This window comes from Lichenostomus cassidix, chromosome 2, assembly GCF_008360975.1.
Source record: "Lichenostomus cassidix isolate B80296 chromosome 2, HeHo_3.0, whole genome shotgun sequence".
Lineage (NCBI taxonomy): Eukaryota > Metazoa > Chordata > Aves > Passeriformes > Meliphagidae > Lichenostomus > Lichenostomus cassidix.
Window position 1 is genome coordinate 146,832,478 of NC_139482.1, and position 26,966 is coordinate 146,859,443.

Here is a 26,966-nt window from a genome sequence, read left to right on the forward strand (position 1 = left end):
ATCAACAATGGAAATTTAAGATCCAATACAGAGCAGTAGTAGCTGAATCCCACCTCTCCAGGAAATCCACTTGAGAGAGGTTTACTTGGACACTGTAGATGCATTATGGTATTTTCTCATTTTTATGTTTGTGCACAATAACTTGGCTGTATATGCATGTTTCTGTACATAAAAAAGCGTCCTCCATCACTCTGAGCTATTTAGGCCTGGAAGAACATGCCAGGCTGCTGCTTGAGCCATCACAGTGAATTTCCTGGGTTTAAAAGTCACACAAGTCCTCATGTCAAAAAGAATTAGGTTTTTAGCCACAGGTGCTATTATCTTTGGGTTTTCTACTAATGATGTGCTTGACATGTTATATATTCTAATACAAGCATCATTTTGGCTTTAACTTGGTGATATAATCAAGGTAATGACTTGGAGAAGCAAACTTAGTGCCTCTGCTGTCCTGCTGGAAAAGCACAGGATTCTCCCTCTAACAAATGCCTCAGATCTTACATAAATACCCTACAAACAGCACTTGGCAACAGCGTGGTCTGACAGGTGTTTGGCACTGGCACAGCTGGAGAGAAAGACTATAATAAGAGGATGATTTTAATCTTGTCATCTCAGTCTTTTCAAAGATGAGACAACTTTGTTCCATCAACATTTAGGATGTGAGCCTTGTCCTTTTAAAGGATCCCACAGCACATGCACAGCAACAACCACACAGACTGCAGCTGTTAGTAAAGTCCAGCATCTCTGATCCTGCTTTCCAGCACTGGCTTATACCCATAAAAATCAAGGAATCAAAGCTGTCAGAGCCAAAGGGAAAAACAAGAATTCCTGCTTATGCAGTCATTGCAGCACAGCAGGCAAACAAAGGAGACATATGAATCCTCTCCTTCCAGGTGTTCTCATGTCTGGGAAGGTTTTAATTTCATAGGCTGTTCTACTTTTCTTCAGGAGCAGAGATGGTAAGTGGCATTGAAGGCAAGTGCAGCCCAGCTCCCTGTGGTTCTGGCTACATCTTGGGCATTGAAACAGAATGTTCAGGAGCTTGGTCATGGCATCAAGCCTGTCAGAGCTCAAGGAGATCTTGATTGTGCTCTCATTGACACAATTTAGTTTTAGGTAGTCCTGGAAGGAGCAGGGAGTTGAATTGGACGATCCATATGGGTTCCTTCCAACTTGAGATATTGTCTGATTTTATGATTCTATGTCCCCAGGCTCCCTTTTTAATCAAGCCAACAACATAAATCTGATATATCTTTGCTCTGCATCAGCAACAGCACTGCCACTCAGCCATTGGGTGCACATGGGGCACAAACAGCCTGGGTACCAAATACCCTCCTTCCACAGATGGGAACAAGCTGCCTCAGCTGGCAGGAGAACCAAACAAACACAAGCTGACCATAAACTCAGCATCCTCCAAGCTTACACATTTGTTTGGGCACTCAGTGCTGTTTGGCTACTCCAGCTGTACATACTGTGAGGTCTCTCTACTTTTTCCCCTCCAGACCTGCAAACCTATTTGCTTGTGCATGACAAGAATACAGATGGAATGACATTTTCTGGCATTTTTTTCTGCAGAGTTCAAAACATAGGAAAACAAGAAGTTGCTTCAAGTACAGCACAACTCATATTGTAAACATCATGTTTCCCACCACACTGGTGGCTCTTGCCACCTGCCAAACACAAGCTGGTTTCCAAAGGCTGAATCCTGAGTCTCAAAGGCTAAATAGTGGCTGTCAGTGGGAGGACTGCAGGAAAATGAATGAAGAAATGTGTTCTTTATAGCCCCCGTGCCTCTAGCCTGGCTCAATAATATTTCCTGCCATGAGCAACCCTCATTTCAATTGTAATTTCACATGATGAATGACCACAATATACAATCAATATATCATAATAGTGGAAAGAACAAATGAGAAGATGCAATGGCCATAAATGCCATGTTCTCTCTAGTGCAGCATTCTTCCTTTCCAATCACAATCCAATATTGTTTCAAATTCCCTGAGCAATTGAGTAGCCACAGATTCTCTGAAAAACAGCTCAACAAATTCTTAATCTCATTTTCAATATGAACCATGACTTCTTCCTTAATACATTCATCGCCTGTATCCTCCTGTCTATCTTTTTCCATTGCTCCCTGCAACTTGAGATTTCATTTTGATCATAAGGAAAACACCCTCAACCAGGTGTGATATGGAGCTACAAACAGAAAGAACTAATTCTCCTCTGAGGTCTAGGCATAGAGACATCTTTTTGGGCAGAATGGAAAGCCTGCAGCCAGAATTGCCTCAAAATCACCATCTTTTTTGATGCAAAATAATCCAGTCATGCTACTTGTTTCCCACTGTTAATCACCAATGAAAGAGTTTTCCAAGACAGATATCCAGAAATTTTCAGTGGTTATTCTGTATCCTAAGTTTTAACCTCCAAGTCTTATTACTCTGTCCTGCCTAATATTTGAAGTAAAAAATATTCCAGCTTTTGTCATTCAGTTTATTAATGAAAAGATCTAATTGAAAGACTACGACAGACTCCTCATAAAACAAATTTAATCCTGCTGAAAAATTCAATAAACTCAAAATTATGCTTTACTTTTGTTTTTCGTCCTTCCAGCCAATTTCTTTAATGCATTATCCTCCACGAACTCACTGCTACTTACACAAAGCAAAGATTATGATTTCAATTTGATAAGATTTTCCATGGCCAATGCACAAAGGAAACTCAAAGAACATGAAGGGGGAAAAGCAATGAACACTCAAAAGCTTGTCTACAGAAAGAGACAAAACACAGCATAAAAGTTCCCCACAAAGATCCAACTGTATCACATCTTTTGCATCCTGTGCATGCCAAAAGCAACCTCTGAACTACAGAGGGCAAGAGCAAGCAACTCATTTGTTGGACCAGTGAAGGATTAGATCTTACCTTTTCTCCTTTTGCTCCTATGCCATAGGCTTTGCCCTAGAAATGAGAAAAAAAGAGGGGAAAATGTATATTTGGAAACAAGGATCTCAAACAACACTACAAATATATATTTAATGTTTTCTTTGTTACGTATCCAAGATCTTTCTCTCTTTATATCTAGATGCAAAAGTCAGCTCACAGCTACTATAGGGAAAGCAATTTCCTTTGGGCATAATTCCTTGATAATAATTCAGTGACAAATTAAAGTAAAATCTTATCCCAAATTCTCCTACTGCAGCCAGAAAGACATCTTGTTTTTTATTAATGGAAGAGTCTGATGTTACATTTCCAAAAGCAAAGTCGCCAACAATGCTTACTGGAATGAATTTTACATACGGTTAAAGATTTTCTTGCCTAAAAACTCAGCCTGGCATTTGCATTAATTGCAGCTGGGGAAGGCTGTATCTTGGTCATCTGAATGTAAAAAGTCAAGAGAGATTTGCATCTTCTTTGTGTTCAGTTGCCTCATATTGTCCCCAGCAGATGTGCAGCTGTTATAATCAAGTGCATCCAAGTTACATATTTAATTAGAAGGTCCATACTTCACATATTTAATTAGACGGTCAATACTAAATCAGTTATCATCTCTATTCAGGGGTAAACCCTCCATTTCCCCTTCTCCAAGAGAGGACAGTGAGTGCTAGGAAGATGAGCTTTCTCCTGGGATTCAGGTCCAGCAGAGAGAACATATTTGACCAGGGCATACAACATTGTGAGCAAATTCTCACCATAAAGGAGAAAACTACTTACATTTTCATCTCCTTAAGTAAAATCATTGGATATTTCTTACTTACTGACTCTCCTTTTTCTCCTCGGAGTCCAGGAAGCCCTGGGTAGCCTCTTTCCCCCTTGAAAAAGAAAGTGTATTAATATCACAGAATTAATTCCTTCCTTTCTTAGACTTAGAAGGAATGTGATGCAACAAGAGTTTGACTGAAATTGTGGACACTTTTGGTCCCACCAGTCTCTACACCAAGATTTCAGCTCCTGCCCTAAGGACTGGATGTACCTAATTCCATGTCTTGAATATCCAAGTCTTCAGATTGATTTTCTGTTCTATTTTTTATATGAAAATAAAGGTAGAAGCCTTTGGAGTATTCTTGCAAGGCAGAGAGTTTTCTCTTTCAAAAGTCCTTATTTTTTATTAAGACAGGAGCTACTTGGCAAGGTGCTTTGCCTAAGATCTAGAGGGTACATGCCTAAAATGTGCAAAAATAACCTGAAAATACTTAGATTTTAGAGTTTGGGTTTTTTTCTTTTTTAATTTCAAACCCCTTGTTTTCAGTAACACTAAATTTTCAGTATCAGCCAACTCTTCCCTCCCACAAGTGTGCAGCACACACAGAGTTACTCTTCCTGCTTGTTCTAATTGGAGAGAGGGAAAGCAACAGACAAAAGAGACAGTTGAAAAGATATAATTTATGATGGGTGGAAAAATTATAACTGGAGAAGGAAAAGAGAAAAATGGTCAATCAAAAACCAAGAAAAACTTTTTCTTCACTCTTCTAAAAAGGGCAGGGGTAAAAGGGATAACGAATCAAAGATACAAAATTTCATAAATATTTATCAGATACAGAACTAAAAGTGGTGCCAAAACCAGCAAGTGCAGGAAAAATACCCACAAATCATTTTCACACACTGCTCTGCAGTCTCAAAACTAGGGTAAGGACCAGCTGAGGATATATCCACTACTAGGACTAGTTTAAGGCTCTGTGCAGTGTTGCCAGCAGTTCCTTCAATTCCTCTGGCACTGGAGCTGCTGGGGAGCAGAGGGCTCTGCTCACACACCTCCACCTGATTCTCCTTTGCTCCTTCCTGATTCTCACCCAAAATGTATAAAGTAGCATATATGCAACAAGTCATTGCTGTAGTGTGCAAGTCATGTCATGGTTAATTAAGAAGGTTCTGGCAAAATTCATAAAAATTGTTATGCAACCATCTCTTTTAAATCACTTTCTAAATCGGAGGAAAAGACACATCCTGCTAGAGTTTGTCCAATACACTGAACTTCACAAACTTCACAGCGGCAGGTAAGTTTTGTAATTTCTATTTAGACAAAAACACATCTCACAGAGAAAGGATTTTCTCTAGACTTGGATCAATAGCAGTGCTGGAAGACAGAAAAAGCCTGTTGATCATCATCCCAGTGCCCCAACCAGCCATTCTGGCTGCCTGCAAACAACACAGACTGCAGAGCAACTGTGGAAGGAAAATAAATTAGACTGGGTTGTCATTAGCATCTAAAATTCATCAATAGGACCGAGCTTCAGACATATTAGCCAATTCTGCCACAGCTATTTCTTGCCTAACTCTCTCCCAGTATGATTTTTGCCATATCTCCTTCCAAAACACACCTACTGTGTCTCCCTGCATTACCCTCAGTTTGGCAGCATGGATGACTGAGGCAGAGGTGTTTATCTCCCAGGAAATTCTTCCACTTTTTTAATAACTGCAAGCTCTCCTGTTTTGCCCTTCCTTTGAAGGCTTAGAGAAGATCAGAAACTCATTATTTTCATCTTTCTTTAATAAATATCAGGTGGCAATGTTGGGGAGTCACAAATAGCATTGAATTCCTTCCCCATGGCCAGCATTTTAGCCTGGGTAGCTCAGTAACATTGCAGAGAGAGAGGGAGAGAGCAAAATTCTTTCTTAAATATAGAGCAAGGACTGTGACAAGCTGGTCCTTGGCAATAGTAATGTAAGAACTGCTGTCAAGAGTAGTATTTGTTATGTAATCACAACATCTTTGCAAGTTGGGAGAAAAATCTACTACTTGCCTTATTTAGCAGACAGAGAAGCTAAGTAATTTGTCTCAAATCATCACATTTGTATTAAATTGTTGTCACATCCTGGATTCAAATGGCATCATCCCCAGGTCCTTGAGACTGTGACACTCCTGCCTTGTCTCTGTGCAAGTCTCAAACCACTACAGCCAGGGAAAACCACACACATCTGCAGGAGAGAGCCAGCCCTCAGGGTCTGTTCCAGAAAACCTGCTGGTGCTGTGCTTGTAGATATCCTCCTTTTTATTCCACTGGTGTGTCCTGCACACCAGCACTGTCCCATGTCACACACTGAGACACCCTCAGCAGCACAGAGACATTGGCAAAGCAGGGAAAGACAATGGGAGGTTGCTGCAGGGCCCTGTTGACATTATCATTATTGTCTTTTCTGCAACCTCCTCACAACAGTCATGGCTTTGCCGTTGCTCAAAATAGCCCATCACTATTTAAGCTGTCACATATTAAAATAGAAAGCTCCTGGAAGCATAAGGAATGTTTTTCTGCACTTTCAGCTGGGCACATTTGAGCAGTAATGAGACCATGTTCTTTCATCCCAACCTCCAAAAGGCATATTGTTATGTCCAGAATTTCTCCTCGCAGACAGCAGACCAAGCTTTGCCAAAAGATAATACATCTCTGAGGACGTCTGACCTTCCATGACCCAGAGAAATTTTTCCTTTCCCTTTCCACAGTCTTTCATAATAACCAAGTGACTTCTGGTGGGATGAAACTCATTTATTCCCCAAACAGGTAAAAATTCAGTGACTCGATTTCCAGAAGTGATTGAGATGGAAACAGTTTTGAATTCAACTTTTTCCCAAACATCTTTTTAACCACACAGGTGGGTAAAACTGGGAACCACCAACACCACCAACTTTCACCTCTTCAGCAATGTTGTGACTCTCTTTTCTTCCTCTACAAGTGCTCTCTTTGAGTCTGTTGCCTCACAGCTCTATTTGTAACCAGGCACAGAAGGAAAATGTATTTATGCTGAATGCACACGTGTATATCAAAGAATCTTGCAAAACATGCAGGGTAATATAAAGGCTGCACTGTGAAACTTGAAGCAGACATCACAACCACTCTCCTACCCTTTTATCTAGGAGGAAGAGTACTGAGAAAGTGGCCTATATTTAACATCATGACTCAGAAAATCTTGCTAAGGGTAACAGATTGTGACTGATCCTTTGTCCCTAGTCTCAAGAAATTTTCTAGAGTGTGACTGGAAGGCTGCTCCCTAAACTATGCACATATATTACTGCTGAGCAAGGCACAGCATGGAAGCAGCACCTCGTTTTCCAGGTGACCTGCCATGGAAGCTGTGCATGACCTAGTGAATAACAGTAATTTGCAAAAATGCCGGTTTAGAAGCTACAGGAAAGGGTTTTGCAACACCTTTACTCTAAGAATGACATAAAGCAGCATGAGAGAAGCCTAAATGCAAGTGTAGAATAAAGATAAAATATAGACAGAAACTTCTGCAGTCCCAAACTGAATGCGGTCATACACTAAATTGACTCTTATTTCTCAAAATCTTCAAGTCCTCAGTTTACTCTGAAATAGTTTCACTGTTGCTGTTTTTATTAAATAAAAGAATTAGGAAATATTACTGACCTTTTGACCTTTGGGGCCTTCAAAGCCAAGTGGACCCCTCTCCCCCTGAGACAAAAAACACATGATTAATCAAACTGATCTTCTCATTTTACAATCAAGCAAGGGGCCCAATCTGAGAACAACAAAAATGTTTTCAGGTTTAAGCAGAGAATAAAGCTGACGTGCCCTCAGGAGCAATGACAATGAAGCTGGTTTCACAGAGGTCCCAGTCAGAGCCAGAATAAGCAAGAACATTGCTTTTAAAGGCTATGAGATTTTTTCAATGTGGCCACATTTACCTTCAGAATCTTTTTTATTTTATTTGAAGAAGGATGCATATGACTGAGCTGGATAAGAATAATCACTTTGTTTTCAGTGTTGTTACCAGGACCACCAGCATGATCCGAATCACTGAATCAGGCAAACAGAAAACACTTGAGGAAACTTCCATTCCATCTGTAGACATCCCAAATGAAACACACTCATCTCAACACTCACCTTTTGTCCAGGAGGACAGGAGCAGTTGAAAACCTTGAGATGTCCCACTTGCTCACTGCCAACAGTGGGTCTCACTTCCAGGGGAGGTGCTTCTGTCAGGACTGTGACCTGGCACTGCACCCAAACACCCAAGGTCAGGACAAAGCCTTTGCTGCTGGAAAGTTTCCCCTTCCACCCACTTCAGACAAAACCCATAGGCACTTCTCTGTCACACACAGCCAAATGAGTCCTCATGAGGAATGAAATCCCACAAAAGCCATTTATGCAAGCAACAGGGGGAAATGTGGCAAAATGAACAATGAACCTCTTTTAACCAAGGTCAAGGAGAGAAGAGTTGAAAGGAGAGTGGAAGTTTCTAGTGAAAGTTGGGCACAGGAAAATAAGCAGCAATTGGCACTGTTTTTTAGCTGTTCCCAAGTAAAACCAGTGGGAAACATGTTGAATATTTCATGCTGCATTTCTGTTGTTCCATCATCACTTCGGGGTTTTGTTTCCCCTGACAGTTTGACAAGGAAAGAGGAACTTGGAAACTTCAAATTCCTCATACTCATCTCTCTGCAGTGGTCCTCCTCTGGCACTGCTACACTGCCAATTACACACTTAGGTTTCAATCACCCTTATTAAACAAAATTATAATCCCACACTGCCATATATTCCCTGATTTATGTCACAGATTTCAATGAGGAGTGTTCATGTGAAAATGAATAAATGACAAAAAGGAGTTTACTGGTCCAGAGGGGATGTCACAGCAGGTCTCCAGCTCGGCGTGCCGAGAATCACAGTAAATCACCATCCGCTGAAGATCAAACTGGGAGACAAAGGGAGGCAAAAGTCTCAGGGACAGTGAATTATTAAAGACTGCATGTCCTTTTGCTTGGACACAAACAGAGTAGGCAAATACAAAAAAACCAGATGGTGCTAACTTCAGAGCAGTTCTATGGATCCTGCAGTCAATCTCTATCTCTCCCTATCAATAATAGACCAATATCTCAGCATGCTCCAAGAGCTGAGATAATGAGACCCTGAAAATGCCTATTCAAATTCTAGTGCAGGTTTTCATGCTAATCCCCATGTTCTGGCCAAATTTCTGTCTGAGAAGACATATGCTGGCCACATCCATCCCTCTTAGAATTTCATCTAGATACAAGGTCTGTTTTTCTCCTGTTGTACCTTGCATCTTCCGACCATTTATTCCTGCGTGAGAAATGTTATGAACACATTTGATATGCATGTGCCATCATTTTGCACAGCTGAGAAAAATTATACAAGCCTCAAACACCAAACAGTCACACATAAATTATACCAGGGTAACACTGCCACTGGACAATCAGCCTGTGTGTCTCAACTTTGGTCCATTTGTACTAAGAGTCATCTAATATCTGAGGAATGGAGAATATATCACAACTCTCCTGAGTTAAAAAGCTTCCCTTTTTTCCCCATCTCTTTCTGTCATACATGAAAACATTCATGATGCCAAGATCATAGGGAGAAAGACCTTTCTGTGTAGTTCAGTCCCCAGTTTGATGATATTTCTGTACAATTTTGTCTCTGCTTCTAGCTGTAGCACATTCTGTGACTAGACAGGAAGACGAAATAAATTTCTAATTTTTAATCCCTGTTATGGAGATACAGTCTCACATAAAAAGACAGCAAATCCTGCACATCATAAGGTGTCAATCTGTCTGAGCTATGTAACACTGGCAACATTTCAGCCATGCTGCCTCAGGAAAAGGGTCAATTAACAACATAACCCCCAAAAACATGCTGCAAACCCAGTGCTGATCATCACCCCAGCTCTAACCAGCGAGTGCAGTACTTACATCAATGGGGACACTGTCATACAAGCGCTTGCCAATCACAGTCTTTCCTTGAATGTCAATGTTTTCCCTGTCTTCAATAGGCAGCATCTGCACCAGCTTGCAGTCTATGTACAGCGAGACAGCCTTGGTCTGGATACTGAGGGCGATTTTGTGCCAATTGCGGTCAAACAGGTCACTGACCCGAGCGTTTCGGAACACAACCCTGACAGCGTCCTTGGTGAGCCCCACGGCGTTGTACTCCACAGCTTTGTTCTCCCCGTCCAGCCGGATCGACACCTGCAAGGAAACAGAAGGGTTTTTGCTAAGGAACAAAGCTTTCTCCTCCCTCCTGGCTGCTTTCCATCACCACCGACACCCCAAAGCCAGGGATGGCACAGCCTGTGGTGAGAAGCCCAAGCAAAGAGCAGAGGATGGAATTTTGTGGGATATGGACAGGGAGCTGTGCTAGTAGATAAGATGGGGCTGCACAGGCTTTGGTGCAGAGCCATGACCAGCTAAATCCTCCTTCTATGAGTACAATCCTTGGCATGGTTTCAGCACAGGCCACCTTGCTGCCATGGCTGGGTGTAGCAGCCATGTCCTCAACTTTATTCCTGTCACATGTCCTCCCATGGGACATGGGAAAATGCTTCATTTCCTGGTGTGAAACCAGTCTGCTGAGATGTGGCACTTCCCACACTTTATTTCAGGTGCTTTGAACAGAAAAATACAGCTACACCCCATCCCCTGTCTTACAAACCACAAAGCAGGCAAAAATAGGCTTTTGAAGACATTCCGTTTTTAGTTCATTAAAAAATTGATCTCTTCTTTCACCAAAGCAGGCAGCAGGGAATGGAGCAGGCAGAGCCAGGAACAGTGTGTCCACAAGCTGCAGAGCTGGGAGGAGTTTGGGCCACCTTGGCACCAAGCTCTGTGTGATGTGAGGAGCCCAGGACAGGCTGACTCCACATCTGACCCAACTTCTCTGTGCAGCTGAGCACTGTGCTGGCTGGGAATGCCAGCTGGGAATGCCAGCTGGGATCAGTGTTGGCTCAGGAGTGTCTGTGTCTGGGAGCTGTGCAGGTCTGCAGTGGAGTGGCCAAACCATGACCAGCTTTACATGAAACAAGGCTCACGGGGCTCTAAGGCACTTCTGGCACCACAACTGAAGGCACTTTTGAAATTATTACTGGAAATATTGAGTGGTCTTTTCTCACCTAAGCAGTTCAAGTTTTCAACTTCCTCCAAGAAATACTGAGTGATACACACACTCTCACTCTGCAGCAGATAGGAATTAATGTGGCACAGTAAATCACCTTTCATTTAACAAAGCTGCAGCTGACAATAACTTTCATATAAACCTTTTACCATTGTCTCAAACCCAGTTAGATAACTCTTCAAACTGCACCTATCCTTCACTGAGAGCTCCCAAAATCCTTTTAAATACCAGTCCCAAAACAGCAATACTGAATTACACGGCTGTGTGAGCCCATGCTGACAGTCCAGTTGAGAGTCCCAGGTAATGCCATCACAACTATATTTGGTGCTGAGCAGGAAAATGTACAGCCCATCCAAACCATTCCTTCTCAAGCAACCTCGAAAACCTAAACTCTACCAAGCTGCTAAGAACATGTTATATGGGGGCAGACAGCTCTTTAGTCAACATTTATGGTATTTTTCTTCTGAGAACATGAGACTAGAAAAAAAGTTATTAAATCAAATTGTGCAGCAGCCAGGACTCAGGCTTATGGAACTATAATAGGTGTTACACCCACATCCAGAGCAGGAACCCATAATGTCTTTACAGAACACCTACAGGTCTGTGCAAAACTTGACATAACTCACTGCTCTGCAGCACATCTGTGTGACAATCCTTTCCCAAACAGGCAAAATATTTTCCCTAAGCAGAAGTATCTGAACAAAACAACTGAAAACCCAGCAGTAGTTTCAAGAGCAAAGATGTTATGTTTTTGTCCTCCTTTCCAACTAACACTTCTATCAGCATCGTGATAAAACCAAGGTCTACACAAACCCTCCTTCAGGGTTTGAATTAAAGGTAGAGGATTTTCAGCAAAATGCACTGAATGAGTAATGGGATTTTTACCAGTTCACAAGAAAAAGGAGTAGAGGTTAAGGCAAGAAAACTGACTCATGGGAAAAAACAAAAAGCAGGCTGCTCCTGCTGGCTGCTAAAAGGCCTCTTACCTGGGGTATGCCATACTTGTCAATAATCTGCCAGATATACCAGTCTTCTTTCCTGGAAGCCTTCCGGAATTTGAAGGTAGTTACAAAGGCATATTCATCAGGCAGACCTTGTGGAAATACATCCCTGGCATGGGGAGGGGAAAGAGAGCAATGTATCAGGCTGAGCAGTGAAGAGCAGAACTTCTAAAACTCTCTCCATGTCCCAGAAATGCTTCCTAAAAGTATCAATATAGTTTCTACAGAATCTGCTTTATTTGGAAACCTGTGGAGAGATGAACATGAGCTTGTACCCTCCAGGTTTTGTTTTAGTGGAGCCCTTTTTTCATTCCAATGGCTCTCAGATTGGATAAAATATAATGGAAATCTGCAGTCGAGTATCCATCATGTTAAAAAGGTTGGTTTTGACTTCATGCTTCTGTTTATGCAACCTGTAAATAATTCTGTTCTGTTCCAGATGCACTGGAGTCCTGTGACTTCTGAGAACAACCAGGAACACCCAAAACCCTCTATAAATGTGCCAAATTATAGCAAAAAATATTGTAATATATGCCCCAAAACAGGCACTACACCTCATGTCTTTCCAAGAAGGTTTTCCTTAGCTTGCAGCCCCAGATAACAGAAGTTCTCAAAACAAAGATTGCAAACACATCAGGCAAAAATTTATTCAGTATGACACCATAACCCCTGCACATAACCAAATACATGAAGAAACCAAATCCAACACAGTTTTTCTCCAGCATAAAAACGTGTCATAATATGGGGATGCAGGGCTGGCTGGAAGGGACAACTAAGTCAGAATCACTGTTTCTTTTCTGTTGCTAGCCATTACTGAATGCCTAAGAAAAACAATGAAGAGAAAAAACATATCTCTCCTACCACCAGATCTTTGGAATCCAGGGGTCAAATTCAGAGACAAATGCAATTTCTATATCAATAATTTTTAATGGATTTATCACATATTGACTTCTGCATCCTCCCCTTGAACTCAGGTAAACTTATGACATTCACAACAGCCCTTGACAAGGAATCACCCCCTGCATAATGAGCCTCCTCCTGTTTGTTTAAGACCTAACTCAATTTTTTATCAGGGACAACACAATGAACCTATTCTTTTGCTATTTTTTATGCCATCCATGATTTTTCAAACTTTGCTTGTAATGCCTCTAAGCCACCTCTTTTCCCACCTGAAGAATCCCAGTAAACATTGTTCTTCATGCCCAAGCCAACCTGCTCCTGTCATCATTCCTAAATAAACCCTTCCTAAATATCATGTCTTTGCTTCAGGACATCTGAGCAGTCAGGCATAAGCATTTGACAGAAAACAAAACATAATGGCAGCAATTAATGAAGAGCAAACTATGACGACATTGTCTTCACGAATAGTTGACATAATCCATCACTGTGCAGAAACTAGCACAGTCCAAGGCACATAAAACTAGAGGCCTTTAATTGTATTAGAAGCAAAAATCTCTCAAAATTTCCAGAATACTGTTTTGCAATTGCAGCAAAGGTTGAGAGCCAGTCTTTCCTAATGCCAAAATCTTCAATCATATTTTAATCTGTGTTTTGAATCTCCTATCTTTTTAGCCAAGTTATAAATTCAGAACACTTTGGTTTCATCCATTAATGTGGCTTTTGCTGTATAAAATGCCCATGCAGGATATGCACCATTATGAACTGGTTTTCCCTCTGGGGACACAGAGATCTCTGAATTCTTCCAACAAAAAAGAAAACTGAACCAGGCTCCCACTATCTCCTTTACAAAATCCTTCCTTCAGGAGAGCAGACAAGGCTGTCTCACTTCTTGGTACTAGTTATTTTAGCCAGGGAGGTCCCAGTTGCCTGGAAGTTACCAAATCTACAGGAAGGGCCAGAAGGAGCATCTGGAGGTGAACAGAAGGAGGATTGCCTTAGACAAGATAGTGGAGAAAAATTCCTCATTGAAAAGTGGTCAGGCATTGGAGCAGTTTTCCCAGGGAAGTGGTGGATTCACCATCCCTGGAAATGTTCAAATAAAAGTGTGGATGTGGCACTTGGGGACATGGTGTAGTGGTGAACATGGAAGTCTAGGGCTCAGTGATCTTAAGGGTCTTTTCCAAACGTAACAATTTTATCATTCTGGACAGCTCTGAGCTGGGAACAGGAATATCATTATGCAAGCTTAATTTCCAAAAGGGTTTTCAGATGCTTAATGCCCACAGAAATAACTGGGAGTTAGGTACCTAAATATCCCTGTGAGTCTGGCCACACCTCATCACACAAGGCTGACAAACAGCCCATCAGGTAGATTTAAACTGACAGAAAGCCATCATGACCTATTACCTGCCACCCTCAACTGATTTTTAAAGCTGCCGAGGAACCAGCTGCAAGTTCCCAGCAGAGGAGGTTTTCATGCCAAAAGCAAATCTAGACACTCTCATTGCTTTGAAGATGTGATAAAAGCTTTTTCTGAAGTCATTGGTCCCTGCATCTTTTACAGAGCTGCATTGTTACATAAATAACAAAAACTTTGTTTGGGAGTTTGAACTTATTTCCTCACTTAAAAATTATCTCCATCTAGAAGTTCAGCTTTACTTTGGGATCCAAGAGCAGGAATTGCTGTCCCCAGAAATGCTTTATGTTTCCCTTTCACACAAGGCTGAATTGAACTGATGATCGATATTATGGAACTTTGCTGGATGCTTGGTACCTACAGGGAGCATTCTGCCAGCTCCTTGGTCTATAATTCTGACAACAGGATAGATTGCAGAAGAGGCCCTTATAAAACTCCAAGACAAAAGCATCCCCCAGTGCTGCAGGTTAGTGTAAGAGTCAATTAACTCAACCACAAGGTCAGGTGAATCACAACTTGTACAAAGACAAAAAATTTAATAAGGAGGAAGAAAACTCTTTTAGCCATTGCCGACTTTCAATACAGAGCGACCTTCTCACGTGCTTTAATTTGCAATAAGAGCTTTCATCTGTGACAATAAGCATGAGATCCTACATCTATAATAACACTATGGGGAAAATTGATACTATCAGTTCTCATTTCAGGTACTGAATGTAATAACATTTTTACCTTTGGTGAGGAAGAGTGTAATTAATGTACTTTTGACCAATTTTACAACAGTTAAAACCTGCTAATATGAAATGTAACCCACTGAGGTCTGCAAAACCAAGTTGGAGAAAGACAGTTCATTTCCATATGCATCACACCACCAGAGGCTCTTAGAAATACAGGAATGAAAAAAAAAAAAAAAAAGAAGGAAAAGGGAAAAGGGAAAGGAAAAAGCTATGGAAGGATTTTCGCAACAGAGAGCCTCACCCATATAGCCTTGGCAGACATCTTTTTGGCTTCTGCTTCAGAAACCTCAGTGATGGAATAGATACAACCTCTCTAGGTAATTTTTTCCTGTCATTCACTGTCCTACATGCTGTAAAAGAAAAAATCTATCCTAAATCTCACTTGCTGTAGTTTAATTTTCCCGAAACAACTTTTTTCCACAAGGAGTTGTGAACAAGTTGTTCTCCTCTCCTTACTGCAGTCTTTTCTGTGTTTCTCAGCTGTCACTACAGTCCTTTACTCTCCACAAGATCAAAAAAGCCTTCAGTCATTCCACCTCAGTCATGCTTTATCTCCTTTGCCTTATTAGAAATAGGAGGCAGTGAGGGACCCCTTGAGATCATCTCATCTAAACAAAGTTTTACTTGTGTTTAGATTTCATGGATTTAAATTGTTCCCATTCCTTCTTATCCTGTCAATGAATATGACTGAGAAGATTTTGGCTCTGTCTTCTTTCCTTCCTCCCCATCAAGTATTTGACCTCCCTCCCTGAGTCTTCATCCTCTAAGACTTAGTTGTCTGCTGTGCTTCATGTGAATTTTTTTTTTTTTTGAAAAGTAAGAAACAAGGAAGCTTTCAACAGGTTCCATGTTCAGTGTAGGAGTTTTTGGTGGCTTTTTGTACAATTTTTCTCTGGGAAGAAGACAAATGATGAGAGCAGGGCAGGAGCTCATGGAGAAACCTAAGGCAGGTGACTGAAATCAAATCCGATGTCAGGAGACACAGTCCCCAGAAAAACACACCAAGGTATAAATGCCCTAAACAACCCAAGACTCTGAAACCAGCCAAGAAAACACTGTCCTGATATAAAGAGCAAATAGATCATGACCAGAAGCTTGGCCAAGCATCAGGTAATTGTGTGAGGTGGTAGCCAAGATCATGACCAAGTCAGGCAGGAACCAGACCAGGCAAGAGAAAATTGAGGGATGGAGATGGTCAGTGGGAAGGCCCTGAAGTTAGGATGAGGACATACAGATGGAAGACAGAAAAAGGAGTGAGCCAGAATCTTGGCATTAGATTAGGCAAGACACCAGTAATGAGAACCAAGCCTGACAACTCAAAAACAAGTGTGGGGCACAGTTTTGGCCAGAAGATCCACTGAGAAGCCATGAACGAACAGCAGGACAGCCCCAGTTACATGAGGAGTGGGGAGAAGCACCAGCCAGATTTTGGGACCAGCCCTCAGCCAGCTACAGAGACCTGTGAGTCCCTCAGTGATCAGGTCCTTGACTGCAGCCAAGCTCTGGCTGCTGGGTTTGCTTCTCACCACAAAGAGGAAGAAAGTTCATAGTTGTAGGTCACAGATCAGAAGATGAGTAGGCACATTTCCCAGACAGATAATCTGGCACTTTGTGAAAGTACTATTCCTTGTATAAAATGATACAAATCCTTTAAGCAGATAATAAAGTGAATTACATATATTACTCGGTTAATGATTTTGTGTCTAATTATGAGATGTTGCTATCAGTTGCTAAACATTGCTGGAGGTTATCTGTGAGCCACGACAGATGTTTTTGTTTGGTTTATTATTCCAGTTATCAGTTTTGTGCAGCTTTACAAGATTTCATTTTCTGTGAGCGATGACCCTATATGCAGCATCTCAGAGTCCTGGCATACAAATGCTAAAATGAACCAAATATGCAAACACCTTCCATGGTGTTATACCCATTTGGGTTCATTCCCAAACCACAGGAGTGTGGAAGTTGCAATACAAAAGGCTGAAAATGTAAAAGTCCTCTTTTAATTCCATGTTTCAGAATCATTCAAAAGGAATCTTATTCATTTCAAACTACTAATTAAGGATGTTTTACTTCTAATTGTCCTGGGCGATAAAATATTCTGCTTATTTTAAAGACAACAGCAACAAGAAATAAATGGGTGCAATCTGAGCAGATGGAAAGCCGTCATAGCTGGTTGGTCTGGCTTCACTCCCTCAGTCTTTCTGTGAAAACAACAACAGAAACAGCAACAAAGTGCTTCAACCCTTAATTTGGAAAAGCGATTCAAATGGACAACTCTCTGTAACATGTTCTAACTTTTTTTCAGTGGTTAATTACATTCATCCTTAAAAGCATGCCTTTCTTCCCTACTGGTTTTTGATGTCAAGTAGCCACTGACTTTCAGTCTACCATGACCCTTAGTCAAAGACCCTTTACCAAGATTTCCAGAGGTTATTACAGAGAATGATCACTTCAGTTGTTAACTGCTTCCTAATTTTACCTGTCTATGCTGCAGTTCTTGAATTTCTCCCCATCACACTTGCTTCACAGCTCCTCAAACTTTCACTCACTCCATTTCTACCTACTGAATTATGGAAACTAGAATGGACATAGCAGTGATGCCTGATGGGTTTTGCCTTTATCTTTTTATATACCTTTCATATATTTTCTGTATCCTTAGCCTGCATACTTGTAATTTTTGTAGTCTGATATTCTAGCTTAGTTCTGGGGTTCTGCTAGGAATGGAGACCAAACATCTTCAGTGGGAGGCTGGAAAGCCCTAGGCTGTCTTAAGAAACTGAGGTCACTACCTTGATTGAAAACCTCTCTGGAACATATTTGGTAAACCGGGTTCAAGCCTCATCTGGGGGGGAATTCTTTAGAGTAGGGGGGTATCATGCCATTTTATTAACCTTCTTATTGAGAGATCCTCATCAGATATGCTAATTTGCAAGGTCTATAAGAATTGTATATGTGTTATATGGGTGGCATTTTGGCGTTTTTTCCACCTTGACAAGCTGTGCACCATAAGGATCCTTATTAAAATACCAAGGTATAAAACCCTTTTATCCCTTAACTGTGTCTGCCTCATAATTCTAACCAGGAAAAGGCAACAGCAGCAGTGGTGACTGAGCTGCATGATATGAAGTTTATCAGCTCATACTTGACAGTTCCTGCTTACACTCCAAGGATTGCACTATTTGTCATAGTATCACCCAGAACACAGAGATCACAGTGAGACAAATTAAATAGGTTTATTCCCATCCAAATTAAATAGGTTTATGGTTTATTTCCATCCACACTCAGACCAGTTATGTATATACCAAGAGTAAGATGTTTTTATTTGCCTGGGTTGAATCAGATAATAGATGGCGACTTTACCTCTTCTTAGACTTGATATAATTTATGGACTCTAGAACAAACAGTTTTCTTCTCAGTATAAAATATTTTTACTTTTTTTTTAATGTGTATTACTATAGAGAAAGAGGGGGAGGGGAAAAGGGCAAATCAATCTTTTTTTATTCTAGGATAAAAAAAAATATCATGAAATCAAGCAAATTTAAGTCATAGGACAATCTCAGAAATGCAGTGAGCTGAGTAAAAGAGCTAAAAACAGAATAAAAAATAACAGCCCTCATCCATAAGAAGGAAAAGAAGTATTATTGATTTTTTTAAGCTGAAGTTCAAACCAGCACAGAGAAATTTACTGCAAAAATGTTAATGATGACAATTCAATCTATGGCTCGTAGTTACTCAGTGAAATTATGCACTCACTCTTTTCAAGGCTAATGCTAGCAGGGCTCAAGTGGCAACCCAGGAGAAACACTTGTGATAGATTGAGACACAGCTGGCAGCCTTAGGTTGTAAAAGACCCCGAGGACTGAATCCATGTTGACACAGGATTGAAAACTGCTCATTTTTCTACAAGGTGAGAACCCATATTTGCTAACTGGTAACAACATCTACCAGCAACTGGTCTCTTGTGTTTAGCAAATTCCCATCTCAATGGGATTGCTACCAAATATTCATTTTAGAAGCTATTTGTGAAGCCCTAAGTTCTTTTGTGAATATCTTGATCCTGCTCCTCAGAACCACTGAGATACACCAAACACAGCTCATATTCTGCCAGGATGGAGCCTGTAGTTGGTGCTGAGTCTCTCACAATCACATTGTGCATATTCTGTGCCAGCTGAACTGAAAGAGCTGCTCAAAGAAGAAATATACCTGGAGGTGCAAGAAAATTACTAAAGGGTTAACCTAGAGGAACCAGATAATGTAAGGCAGAGTTTCAGACAAAAATAAAGTGAAAAACCAGAGTACTCACTCAGTTTTCTGAACAACAGGAAAGCTTCCAAGCCGTACATAAGCACTCTGAATCCCATCTTCTTTCATTCCAAAAATCTGCTTCACGCTGAACGAATCCATCAGGTCAAATCCTATCCGTTACAGAAATATAAATAAAAGACAGTAATCAGGCAGTGGGACATGCTTCCAACTGTACTTACATAGATATCTTAGCCCAAAACCAGCACTTCAGAAACGAGCCTTGTTCTTGTTGGGAAAATCCAGAACAAAATTCTGATATGGTCTAATCCTCTCAGTCCAAAAAGTCAAAACCAAGCATAAATTCAAGCTGTCACAGGCTTGAATAGAGTTTTCCAGAAATCAGTAGCTAATGTTTGCATTGCCACAACATCCTGAAAATGCTGTGTAATTCATTAAACCCCCATGCAGAAAAATGCTCAGATGAAGACTGAAACACTTATTTATAGAATAATAGAAAACACAGAATGTTCTGGGTGGAAAGGGATGTTCGAAGATCATCTCATTCCAATCCCCCCGCCATGGGCAGGGAGACCTTGCACTATCCCAGGTTGCTTAAGGCCTTATCCTACCTGGTCTTGAACACTTCTAGGAATGGGGAGTCCCTCACTGCAAAAATTTAATTCTGTCACGACAGACCTTGATAAAAGGCCTCTTTCTTTTTTGCAAGACCCTTTTATGTATTAAAAGACCATGGGAAAGTCCCCCTGGAGCCTTCTCTTCTCCAGGCTGAACATCCCCAACTTTCTCAAAATTTCTTCACAGCAGAAGTGTTCCAGCCCTCTCATCATTTTCAGGGACCTCCACTGTATCCATTCCAGTGCTCCAAGTCTTTATTGAAAACTACTTGTCCAAGAAGCTTGACAACATACATTTCTCATATCATTTTAATAGGACTTAGTCCAGTCAACTTATCATTATCATGAGCTATTAATCTTGACTAAAGACATTTGCCTAAAGCCTCTGCCTTTGTCCTATCAAGCTATTATGAGATCAGTCATAAACCAAACAAGTGAGTTTACACAGCCCCAGCATCAACATGGTCCCAGCCAGAAGGAACTCATGGTTTTGGACATGAATTCTCTGAGGGGCAGAGGGGTGCAGTGGTGCCATGAATGCATCCAGTTCCTGGAGGTGCAGAACTGTGGGGATGCAAGCATCCAACCTGGCCCCACAGGATGCAAATCCAATCTATTGGATTTGTTTTGCCACTCCCAGAACCAAACACACTGTGGAGTTAGAAGCAAAGGCACTGTAAAAGGCAGGTTGTGAGCAGCCGAGCAGAGAATATGTGTTTTTCTTTTATTTGGGCTATTCCAACATCTTTTCCCCCTCATATATGCACAATTACACATATTAACTCCTGGTTTTGTAATTCCAGCACACAAACCTGACAACATAAGTGTAGCTTATTTGGATAAAATGCTTTCAAATGAAAGTACTACTTATTTAAATGAAAGAACTATGGCAGTTCTTTCAACTCTGTTCAGTTAGAGAGTTCTTAAAACTTTTCTAGGATTGATAAACATTTTTATGTGATGAACTTAAGCCCGAACATTCTTGGGTATCTTAGTTGCCCTCATTAACCTTTCAAGCTGAAAGGCACTGCAGAGCTTGAAAATAGCTTCAACAGGAAAAGGCACCAACCTAAAAATATTATTCTTCACATTTACATTAATAAATAGGTGCAAAAATCAGTGTGGGCCAGTACATAGAAAATAGAAATCAAGATAGCAAACAGCAAATAAAACATAAAGCTTCCATCATTTTCTGGACCTTTTTCTGAAGAAATTGCATTTTCTGAGGAAATATAATTGTTTGCAAAGACAGAAATGGCTGTCTTGCGCCAGGTTGAGGCCTTTAATATTACAGTAACTTTCCTGGCTGTCAACAGCTTTTCCCTCCTGTCCGCTCTATTTTCAGCTATTATTGGGCATCTGGGAGGGCAAATAAAGCAGTTAGGATGCTCCAGGGCCTCATGGCTTCACCTCATAATCACCTCTGCAGCAACTGCAGCGATCCACCCCTCTGGCACACTGCAATCAGCCACGACTGCAGCTGTAAATCAGGGTAAATAGACCCCCCAGGACAGGAGAGCTCCCTCCTGGCTGTCACAAACAACACCATGGCTTCTCCATACAGCTCATTCCACCACGCAGCACATATCCCTCATCCACACCAAACACAGGAATGGCAGGAAAGCAATTGAGTGTTGCTGGCAGCAAGAGACCATGCTGGCTGGGAAGGGAAATTGTGAACATGCACAGGAGAGGAGCAGTGGATGGTGGAGGCTGAAATGCTGCCCCAGTGATGTCCTCATGTCCAATCACCAGAGGCCTCAAGCTGTGAAATCCTGCTCACCTCACAGGTCTTGTAAAGCTCCATTGCTAAAAATACAGGCTAGAGTGACAAGAACTTCCTGCTGTTTCCCCTCATTAGCTCAGACCCAAAGCTGCTCTCGTTTGCTCTGACAATTCAAACACATGTTCACATCATGAGCAGCTCTGAAGCTTTGCACACTGAGATGCTTTTCCAGTGGAAACAAGTTAAGAGTAAGATTCAATCAATCTCATCTTTTTTCCCCCTGAATTTCCTATCAAAATGCAGTTTCAAAAGCCTAAATAACACCATGAGACATAAACAAGATTATCAAAACTATTTTGCAAACAGAACTTGATGTAATGAAAATAAGTCACACACTCACAGCATAATCACATTTACATTTAGGATTGGATAAAGCACAAAAGTAAATCATAATAGGATTTTTTTTTCCTTTATTCAGACTATGGATTGGCAAGTCAAAATTTCTCTGTTTTTATTTAATTAATGGATGAGGATGGCTCTTTGAAAGATGTAGGTCCAGGGAAAAGTTAAGTCCTTAGGTGTGTCAGAGTCCACACTCAAAAGCAAAGGTGTTTTTTTAAATCACACTATTAATTTGTTATGTGTAAAATTCAGATATTGCCTACTGGTGAGATAACCTCCACTCTTGGATGCTCCAAACCAAAGCCCTTGGAGGTAAGGGACATTTTGGTTGCTGAAGGATTTCAGTAGAATTACAGAAGAATTGTCATCAGGCCATACATTAAAAAGGTAAGAACTCTACCAAGCATGAGATGCATGTCACCAAATTTTAGCTGTCTGTAAAGGAGACATCTGATGGATGCAGGTTGCCTCAGTTTCCTTGTGGGTCAGCAGAGAAATACAGGAGCCTTTCAGGCATCTCACCACATCTGTCTCAGACTGAGCTACAGACTGAAGCCCTACCTCTGGCAGTGCCTCCTGCCATTCAGCACAAAGGGAGCTCATACAGACAGGAATTTCAGAGTACTGAAGTTGTCTGAGATGTATTCTGCTATCCATTTTGTGCAGTGAGTAAAGCAGAGGTAAAGAGGGCAAAATTGTGAAAAAATCACACAAAACTTATATTCGCATTGCCTCATTTGCCATCAGGATTAAGTAAAGGCTTCAGATTTTTAAATTCAGCTATAAACTTGATTAATCAGCTATGATTTTCAAAATCTCTTCTGGAGAAGAAACAAACAAACCCAAAACACTGTTATTTGAGCTGAGAAAGTAGTCAAGGCAAATTACCCAAGTGGAACTGGAAAGAAAACACCTAGGCAAACCTGAAATGAATTTATGAATTAAAGTAACCTCTAAGATTGTTTCAGCTGAAGGATAGGTAAATGTATTATTACCATTACTATTACCACTGTCACTACTACTAGTATTACTACTAGTAATACTAATATTACTACAATTATTACTATTACTTTGTTTACTTCATGTGCCTGGAAGCACTTTGCATGGATTATGTTCCCTTGACTTGAGGGAAGAACTGGGATTGTGAGTGAGACAACATTTAGCTTTTAATTTTAATTTTTTTAATCTTGAACTATGATATTAATATAAAAAATAAGTAATGCTGTGATCATTTCTGCAACACTTGACCCAGGATATTTCACCTGGCAGTGTTTGTCCATTTAACAGTGCAGTAAAACTGCTCAATGAGATCTTTCCCCAAACAGTTAAATGTGTTGTACAGCATTTCTGTGCTGGAGTTATAGCAGAAATATAGTGTGTTCTTTGGTTTTTCCACCACCAAGGAGGCACCATATTGTCAGTGACATATGGAAAATGAGATGCCACACACAACTTCCCAGTTCTCTCTATAAATGAATGAGAAAGAACAGACCTGCCTAAATTAACGAGGAAAAAGATGCTGTTACCTACTGCACCATGCTCAAGCACAGGGTGAAAGGATAGGATTTTCCTGTTCTTGGTTGCTTTGATTTAAAGGGTGGCTTTGTGTCTAGCAGGGCAGGTGTGGTTTCCCAATTGGCTCATAAACTGCTTGATCAGTAATGCCATAAACATGGCATTCAATAAGATGCTCTTTGATCTTAAGCCTCTTACTTCATTAGAGCTTCTAAAACAATGTGGGGCCACTGAAACCCTCTAACATGATTACATCTCCTGAAAAGCAGCAAACCCTAGTCCATATTAAAATTAAAATAGTGAGCTGAAAGAGAGGCTCAGATTTGTAACAGCATACTTGGCTTGAAAAGTAATTTCTTATGCACTGCTCTGCTGATCTAATCAGCCAAATGTCTCACTACTTGAGAGTTATAACCCCCTTACAGGAAGCAGCCTGTTTTCCAGAATCAGAAAACACACCCAGATCTTTCTGTTACAGGGAGAAGATGGCAAAACTTGGCACTGGACAATTTATACATCATCTAACTAGTGTGCAGCAAGATTCTCTTTTACAGAACAAATGTCCTCCCTACCACCCAGCACCTTAAAACAGGGCCAAAGGGTGATCCAACAGCTCTGTACTCATCCTGTGATCCTACAACTTTGGTTTCATTATGACTATCTGAAGACTCAGCTAAAGGGGCCATGGTTGGCTGCCCTGAGCATGAGCTGGATTTCTGCTGGCTCCATTAAGGATCTGATATGGGCAGCATAGTGGAAGCTCATGTGTATGCTGAGATTTTCCTGACTGTTCTCTCTTCAGGGGTGAAAAACCACAAAGTAGAAACAGCACCCAAAGCCAGAAAAACAGAGCAACAAAGGTAAGTTTTAATAGCCAGAAAACACAGCAGGGAGCACATTTGGAAAGGCTTCTCAAAGCAGGACAGGGTTATTGACTTCTTCTTTTGCCCAAAAAAGCTTTCTGAAAAAAGTCTCTTGCTTTGTGTTCCCAATGATCCCAACACTCACAGGGGAAACAACTGGACTACTTCTAATTGTGAAAGCTTTTGGTGAGACAACAACCTGGAGAGAAACATGGAAAGGGGTTGAGAAAGGAATCAGAAAGGCACTGGACATCACAGCCTCAAGTGTGGTGTCTGGAATGTATTTATTACAGTGGATTGTCAACCATGAGTACTAATATCAAACAAAGCAGCTTTTGCAGGAAATGCTCCTTACTCTGCTCTTGCTCAAACTCCCAGCTGAATTATCAGCCTTGTCAATGCATTGATGTATCACCAATAGCCAGGATCAGGAGATCAGGTGGTTGTCATCACCTGTTGGTTCACTGACACTTCTGAAAACAGCAATCTGTTAGCCTGAGATCAAATAGCACACACTAATTTTATGAGAGGATAGTGAATGGTACTAAACCTTACTGTACACCAGAGCAGTGTATAAATTCCTATGAAAAACAGTAAAACCTGGGAGTCTTTCAGCAAATATGTGGTCTTTTCTAACATCTCTCCACTCTTAAAAGTTAAGGTTTCATGGATTGCCTGTGCCCACATGGAAGAGCCTCTATGCCCTCAGTGTCCCTTTTAATTCCTCCAGTGTGGTCTGCAAGGTTATTGCCTCTGTGAAAAGCCCTAGTTTTTGTTACCTTAGTTACATTCTGTGCTAATATGTACCCCCACCAAAAAAAAAGAAAAAAAAAAAGAAAAAAAAATCCTATCATGCCATATTGTAAGATTACATGATGTATTTAATGAGATATGTCTAACAATTAGTTATATGAAACCAGAGGGTAAATGAGGGTAATTTTTTTTTGTCTTGTATCTAAACATTTGTCTTCCACAGTGCTTTATGCTGAAAACATCTACTTTTGGACAGCCAAGATGCGTCTCAATTCAGGGCTGGAGTAGAAGTGTCCAAATCCCAAAGGAGAGCCCTATTACTTTATTCAGCATGTGTTTCTGTTACTGTTATAGTAGCCATCATCTGCTACAGTATTTTTGCTGTTCCTGACATTTCTTCCTCCACAGGAAAGGAAATCTTTTGAAGAGCTGAGAGAGTATCAGATTTTAGGCATATTTTTAAGAGCTCACTGAAGTCTCCATCTCCAAGGATCTTCTACCACATCTAATCTATACTCACTCTTTCTGTTTGAAGCCATTTTCCCTTGTCTGATCGCCACAAGCATTTTTAAAATGTCTGTTACCACCTATCTTGTCAGCCCCCTTTAAGTACTGAAGGTTGCAGGAAGGTGTCCTTGGACCCCTCTCTTCTCCAGGGTGAGTATCCCAAAATCTCTCAGCCTTTCCTCACAGCAGAGGTGCTCCAACCCTCTGAGCATCTTTGTGGCCTCCTCTGGACTTTCTCCAACAGTTCCACATCCTTCTCATACTGGGTAACCCAGAGCTGGATGCAGCTCTCCAGACGGGGTCTCACGAGGGCAGAATAAGGGAATGGAATCCCCTCCCTCAGCCTGCTGCCCACAGGGCTTTGGATGCAGCCCAGGACATGATTGGCTTTTTGGGCTGCAAGTGCACATTGCAGAGACATGAACTTCTCATCCACCAGCACCCCTAGGTCCTTCTCCTCAAGGCTGCAATCAATATATCCTCTGCCTGTATTTGGTCTTGGGATTGCTCAGACTCCTGTACAGGACCTCATACTCAGCCTTGCTGAATTTCATGAGTTCAGCCCCACCTCCCCAGCCTGTCCAGGTCCCTCTGGATGTCATTCCTTCCTTCCAGTGTGTGACTGCACTCACAACTTGTTGTGCTTGGCAAACTTGCTGAGGGTGCCCTCGATCCCACTGCCCATGGCACCAAAAAAATGTCCAACAGCATCAGTCCCAATCCCAACCCCAAGAGAATTCAAGTGCCAACCCATCCAGTTCCTCATCCCAGCGCTCCATCTGTCCAATCCATCTCTCTCCAATTTAGGGACAAGGACATCATGCAGCACAGTGTCAAATGCTTTGCACAGCTCCAGGTAGATGAGTCTTGCAGCTCACACTGTTCAGACCTTTGCCATTGCAAATGTTTGTAAAACGGGGTTTGAAAGAAAGTAGTTCTCCTGAATAATTTTTTTCAAACTATCTCTGGCTGTCAGAAGAAATTATTTCCAAAGACTTATGAAGGATAAGAGTTCTGTCTTCTTGCCCTGTCTGTTTCACTGAATTCCACCTCTCTAGCAAAAATGGAAGAAAAAGCAGCTTATTCTTGCATGGGTAATTCACCCCACATTCAGCTCTCCCAGCAGTTTTATTCAGCATCATCAGTCAGACATGGCTCCCTGACTTCCCCAAATCACTAAGGGCTGCACCTCTGGAGGAATAAACCAGTGATTTACTGACTGCCCACAAGCCCTGCATGAAGCACTGTAGTGATGACTGAATAGGTTGAACAGGTCATTAAAAAAATTAGTTAGCTAAACTTTACAAGAAGTTTTCAAGGGAATTTTGGAACTATAAAACTTTCCAAAGTCTATAGATTAAGGGCCTCAAGAGTGTTTTAAAGAAGTTCTTGCCATTAACCTTTGTTTCCACTGATGCTCCAGC

General features: G+C 41.2%; 1 protein-coding gene across 1 annotated transcript in view; it reads right to left on the reverse strand.

The window, feature by feature from the left end:
* Positions 1 to 26,966, reverse strand: part of COL22A1 (collagen type XXII alpha 1 chain) — a 221,667-nt gene that overhangs the window by 121,104 nt on the left and 73,597 nt on the right. Inside the window, exons 5-12 of the mRNA XM_085053637.1 lie at positions 19,200 to 19,311; positions 11,831 to 11,954; positions 9,647 to 9,922; positions 8,554 to 8,634; positions 7,827 to 7,940; positions 7,350 to 7,394; positions 3,747 to 3,800; positions 2,914 to 2,949 (exon numbers count right to left, since the gene is read on the reverse strand). Coding sequence (XP_084909763.1) covers positions 2,914 to 2,949; positions 3,747 to 3,800; positions 7,350 to 7,394; positions 7,827 to 7,940; positions 8,554 to 8,634; positions 9,647 to 9,922; positions 11,831 to 11,954; positions 19,200 to 19,311 — 842 coding nt within the window. The remainder of the gene's footprint in view (positions 1 to 2,913; positions 2,950 to 3,746; positions 3,801 to 7,349; positions 7,395 to 7,826; positions 7,941 to 8,553; positions 8,635 to 9,646; positions 9,923 to 11,830; positions 11,955 to 19,199; positions 19,312 to 26,966) is intronic.